This window comes from Malus domestica, chromosome 14, assembly GCF_042453785.1.
Source record: "Malus domestica chromosome 14, GDT2T_hap1".
NCBI lineage: Eukaryota > Viridiplantae > Streptophyta > Magnoliopsida > Rosales > Rosaceae > Malus > Malus domestica.
In genome coordinates, this window is record NC_091674.1 from 8,512,504 (window position 1) to 8,518,381 (window position 5,878).

At 39.5% G+C, this 5,878-nt stretch overlaps 1 protein-coding gene across 1 annotated transcript; it reads right to left on the reverse strand.

The window, feature by feature from the left end:
- Positions 1 to 233: 233 nt before the first annotated feature.
- LOC103424347 (uncharacterized protein At1g65710-like) lies at positions 234 to 3,017 on the reverse strand. The gene is made up of 2 exons (XM_008362436.4): positions 1,392 to 3,017; positions 234 to 1,220 (listed from the first exon to the last, which is right to left on the reverse strand). The coding sequence occupies exons 1-2, from the start codon at positions 2,643 to 2,645 to the stop codon at positions 357 to 359; spliced, it is 2,118 nt and encodes a 705-aa protein (XP_008360658.3). The 5' UTR covers positions 2,646 to 3,017; the 3' UTR covers positions 234 to 356.
- Positions 3,018 to 5,878: the final 2,861 nt, after the last annotated feature.

Genomic DNA, 5,878 nt, shown 5'->3' on the forward strand with positions numbered 1-5,878 from the left:
TAGAATACCATCTTATGGTCTGCATACCCCTAACTGCCCCAAAAAAGTATCTCGTAGTCACACACAACATAGCCTATGAAATTGTTAAAGAGAGTTGCAATCAGTCGTACCGTGAACACTCAGTATGCATAGCTTCCAATCTCATGCTTCATTGTATTGTCTGATTGCTAAGAGTGAAGACTCGTGTGACTGCTCGAATTATAAACTATAGCGTGACAGTTTAACAGAAAGCATTTACGCAAAAAAGAAGAAGAATTTAATAAGCGCTTCAAATGGAAAATGTTGCAAGTATGCAACTGCCGACACAAATGTAGTCTACACTAGAGGGGGAGTTGCTGAAAGCAAAAGATACAAATCTACATTGAAGCTGCAGCAGCAACACCTGGAAGTCTAGGAAGCCCTTTGGCGTTGATGGTAGCAAGCCTCCCACGCCCAATCCCACCACTGCGCTGGTGGTGGTGGCCAGTCAATCTCCTCTTGGCAGCTTCATCCTTGTCAAAACTCAGCGGAGTTTTGTGATCCTCCTCTTTGGTGTTGGATCTTGAAGCCCAGCAATCAGTGGAGTCAGCTGAATTGGGTTCCCATGAAGAAGAGAAGCCCCAATTATGTTGTTGCGAACGAGAACTACCGCTCACAAAGCTGTTGCTGCCAGAAGACTCCTGGTCCTCCATATCTTCCAGTGCACCAGTACCCCTTCTCACAGTCACATACTTATGGAAGCTTGGCTCCACCAGATCATCATTGGCAACTACCTCAGACTCCACCAAAGGATCCTTTCGCTCATCTGCTATGCTCTTCCCAACAATTGAAGCATTATAGCCAGGACCAACTTTTTTGTTCAATTGATCAGTTGGGGTGCTTTTCGTGGTAGAGTTGAGGTCGGCAACTGCTTCTGCGATGGAGCAGGCCTTGGATACACATGGAGGGAGTGATACTGCATTCGACGTGTTCTGCTGGTGGAAATTCTGTATGTCTTGGAGCAATAGTGAAGTATACAAAGACTGCACAGGATGCGAAAGGGTGTTTGTTTCAGGATCAATGTCTAGGTCTCTGGATCGCCTAGACGACCTGCTTCTTGTTAATGTTTGGGGTTTCCCTTGTGGCTGTCCCTTAGCCTCCTCCACTAGCACCTTGTTCTTGTTGTCCATTGGACTGTTGCTGGTTATGTAGTTTATACCCTGGGCAACAATTCTGTTACTGTTGGTTTCTAGAGTCGGTTTCTGCAAGATGATTAATCAAGCTTAAACTTCAGAAAAGTTCATACCGCAATTTGGTTTTCGGCTAAACAGTACAAACTTTTGAGGTAAGTGACAGTGACAGCATTTTGCCTAATCTAAACTACGGAGAGGGCGATTCAAACGAAATATTGAGGAAATGACAAGATACGTTACCTGAAGATGGGTGTGTTCCTTGACAACAATCTCCTCTTCAGCCTGGATTTCTCTTTTCTTTCGGTTGTTGTTATTGACTTGTGGATAGGCAAGGGAGTTCTGATCGATCTCAGCCAACGGGTTCCTTCTGTAGGGCGAGTGCTCCGCTTTTCTTGACGAGCTTCGGCTTAGTGAAGGCTGCTGCTGGCCATCATTGGGAGCTCTACCATTAACTCTGGCTGGGGACTGAGCTCTAGCTGGGGATTGAGCACGAGGCGATCCAACATTTCTCTTCACCGAAATTCGCTTGATGTTAGTTGCGGATTCCCCTCCATTGTTAATGGCAGCTGCAGGGACGGAAACCATCTTTCCTGGCCTCGGATTCGCATTGGCAGTTGAAGTGGCTGTTGCAGCAGAATTAGCATTAGAAGATGAGCGTTTGCCCGGTGAAATACTAGTTCGTCTCTCCCTACTGCTCGACCTTTGCTGCTGTTGCTGCTGATTTCTTTCTCTGCTGGGTGTCCTCCTTCTCCTCCTCCCGTGAGAAGAAGGAGAAGAAGGCCTTGACCTCGAGGATTGGCGGTGGGTTTTCTCTTCTGCAACCCCCTCACCCTCACCATCAGCATCATTGCAAATATCACTGACATTGGCATGACCATCACTCGCATCGAAATCATAGCTCCTCTTCGAACCGGAGTACTTTCTGGTTCTATTCGCAGACCCGGAAGAATTGCTCCGGCTGAGCCTCCCACACTGTATGAGAATGGCGTCCAATTCCTCCTTGTTGCAGCTCAGCGTCCTCACACGCTTCCCAACCTTGTCGACGTCATCTGCAGATTCGCTGCAAGCACCCGTCTTGGCGGCAGTACCAATCTGCGGGGAAGAAGCGGTGGCAGCAGCAAAAACAACCGCCGCGTCTGACGGTGGTGAATTCGGTTGGATTTGGTTTTGGGGAAGTGGGGTTTTCTTGCAATCTCTGTCCCCTCTTTCGTCGTGGCTCCTTCGGTGTTTGATGACAAATACCTCCTTTTTCACTTGGACTTGGGGTTCTTGATCTTGATTGTCTCCTTGTTGGGCAATTTGTTCTGGTTTTCCTCCTGGCTGCTTCTTCACCTTCGTTTTAAGCTCCGCTGCTTGGGTTTCAGATTTGGGCTTGCTCTCGATGCTCGAATCAACCACCCCGTAACCGTAACCGTAACCAGTAGCGGGCGGAGCAGAAGGAGGCGGCGGCGGCGGCGGAGGAGAGGTTTTCTTCTTGCTAAAACAAGTACCCATTACAGAAATTCCTGCGGAAATTGATAAATTTGATTGCGAGATGGAAAATCTGAAGTGGGTAAATCAAATTACAGAAAAGGAAAGAGAATGTTGAGTGAAATTATAGGCGGAAAGACAAAGATTTTGAGGGGTTTTGAAGGGTTATCAGAGAAGAATAAGAAGAGGAAGAAGGGAAGAGATGGTGGTGGTCCTTTGCCCGAGACGGAATTTTAAAATGAATGGTTTTGTCTCTCTGACTCTTTAGCCGTTGTGGATTTGATTCAAATTAACTAATTATTATTTGTTTAATTCAGAGAGAGAGAGAGAGAGAATTTGAAATGTTCCATGTTTCCCACTCCTCACAGCGACTGAGGCCCTCACTCTCTACTTCCCTATTTCCCATTTTACCCTTCTCTCTCTCCAAAATTATAATTTTCTTCATTTTTTTAAGATCCTAAACTGTTGCTTGATTATTGGAACGGTTTATTTTTTAAGTCACATCTTGAAGATTAACCTTGCATTTACAAAAAATAAAAAATAAAAAATAAAAAAATAACTGAATCAAATAGCATTTAGCCGTTTGATTTACATTATCATAATTTCAGTGTTTAATTGAAAATTGTAGTTCGTATTGGATAAAATTTAAATGACCAAAACCCACAATTTAGAAACTAGACAATTATAGTTATCAATCAAATAACAATGTAGAATCATTAAAACAAAATCAAAAAGTCCAAACAAGAAGATTGTTAGCGCTCCCCAAATTATAATTGACACAATGTGGTGCCAAAAATCAACAAAAGTAGGGATGGCATAGGTTTTTAGTCGAGAATTTGTATAATATTGTTTCATTGCTGTAATAGTAAAGGATGTGTGCTTCTTCTGCCAAGGCCAACTCTGAGGGAGTGCAGGTGGTGCACCCACTCAGGGCGCCTAATATTGAAGGTAGGTTTAGATGTCATTTCTTATTTTTCAAATGCCTAGAGATTAAACGCAGCAGTCATCAACCGCCTAATGCATATGGAGCCATAGGCAGAGCCTTTAGATATTGGTAGCATATAATTTTGTGCAATAAGAATACAAGATTTGTGTCCCTAAATAGTATTCCATTTCTCATGGACGACGTTATGGGTTAAAACTCGTAAGTGAACATTCATCTTAAGCCATATTTTAAAATATGTTCGATATTATCTACATTAAATAGGGGAGGAGTGAGCTAAACTCACAATGGGCTAGCCATATTAATTTGGTTCAAAATCAACTTTCCAATAATTGAAACTAAAATCTTTGACTTACTAGTGAAGATGAATATCACTATAGAATAATACTAAATAACAATTTTAAGAAATTAAAACTTTAAAATATCTCAAAAGGATTTAGATCGAGTAACTCTTAGAAGAATAAGGGATGCCTAATCAACTACAACTGATTGTATTCATTGAATTTTTATCTACTAAAACAAATTTAATTACCAATGATTGAAAATTTAATTAATAATATTTTTTTTTCTTAGTGCCTAATCAACTTCAACTGATTGTATTCATTGAATTTTTATGTACTAAAACATATTTAAATTAGGGAACTTTAACGAAAAGCAACCGGTACTGTTCACTTTAACGAAAAACCATATTTTTACACTAAAAAGTCAATCCTGGTACTATTCACTTTACTCTTTATTTTGTCATTATCATTAAAACTCAAAGTTTTCAAGCTCTTTTCATTAGTTTTCCTTTTAAATTACCAATGATTGAAAATTTAATTAATAATATTTTTTTTCTTAGGTAGAATCTCAATTATAATTTCATGTAGGGAGTCGGTCCTGTCTGTCTCCTCATGTTTTACAATTTTTTTTCTTAGGTAGAATCTCAATTATAATTTCATGTAGGGAGTCGGTCCTGTCTGTCTCCTCATGTTTTACAATTTTTTTTGAAGTTTTAATTATCTCGTGTTTGCTGTTATCCATTTATCCTATTTGCACAAGGGTAAAATGGGAAATTAGATTTTATAACACCCAAAATCGCGTGAGATCGGGCTTGTCGAGTAAGAGACGTTCAGTCGCGCGATTTGAATAGTGGCTGTCGGGCGGGCGGGCGGGGTCGCTCATTTGAAATATGAAGCCGTTTGATGCGTAGAGAGCCGTTGGATGGAATTTTTCGTACCCGCTACTGAACAACCCGTGACCCACCACCAACTTCAACTTTCCTATTTCCACAGCACTTAGAAGTTATTACTAGCTTTATTTGTTTTCGGCTAATGACAAGTTTTCTCTATGGTCCCTAAGAATTTTCTCATTCCAATTTTGATCAATGAACTTTTTGAAGTTGTGATTAAAAATATTAAGGACTAGTTTGGTATTCCTTTTTTTTTTAAATTGTTTTTGCTGTGTTGTAAGAATAAATAGTTTTAAAATAAAGTTGTTGAGTATTTGATAAACTATTTTTGTAACAAAAAAAAGAAAGTATTTTGAGTGTTTGGTAAAATTTGATATAAAATTGCTGTGAATATGTTAAATGGTTAAAAAATATATGATATTTAATGTGGTATAATAATTGCCAAAAAAAATAATGTAGGAGCAAAGATTGTAGTTTTGTAGAATATGCTCATAGGGGTAGGGGGTATTGATCACTATGCTCCGAAAGAAAAACACTTTTTTCAAAAGCATGGTAGATCGTACTTCCACTTTTCTATGGTTTTTTTTTTTTTTTACCAAACACATTTGATGTTTCACATTATTTAAGAAACTACTTTTTTTTTTAAAGCACCACAATCCCAAATCAGTCTTAAATAGTACTAAAAAAGTGAGCTCCCCATTTGATAATTAACCGACTTCTTGACAGGCAGACAAATCAAAAGTTCAAAAACTTATAGAGGTACTAAATTACTAAAACTAGCACTCTGGTGAGGGAAATAACCGTGATTGCAAAAGGTACACCCAGTTCATCAGTTGGAGCATATCTTTTCCCAATTGAGGTACCTGATCGAACAAACAATCTAACAGTTAGAAACTCAAAACTGAATGCTAATCTACTTGAACAGTTACAGGTTAGGCTAAAATTATGCATATACAATCATGTCGGTGCAGATTAAGTGACTTACTACTAAACCCTACTACTAGTCTACCATAAACCGACAATCTAATATTATGTCCGGGGATATCCCATTGAGAAATATGTATGGATCAACATGTGATAGAACTTATATTCCATATTTCACTCTTGCAGTTCAAAACAGCAAGCCTGTCATTTGGTAAGAGG

Bases quoted from the DNA above. Each gene is read 5' to 3' on its own strand.
- LOC103424347 (XM_008362436.4), bottom strand. From the start codon at position 2,645: ATGGGTACTTGTTTTAGCAAGAAGAAAACCTCTCCTCCGCCGCCGCCG. The intron at 1,221-1,391 runs GTAACGTATCTT...ATCATCTTGCAG, and splicing joins AGGAACACACCCATCTTCAG to AAACCGACTCTAGAAACCAA.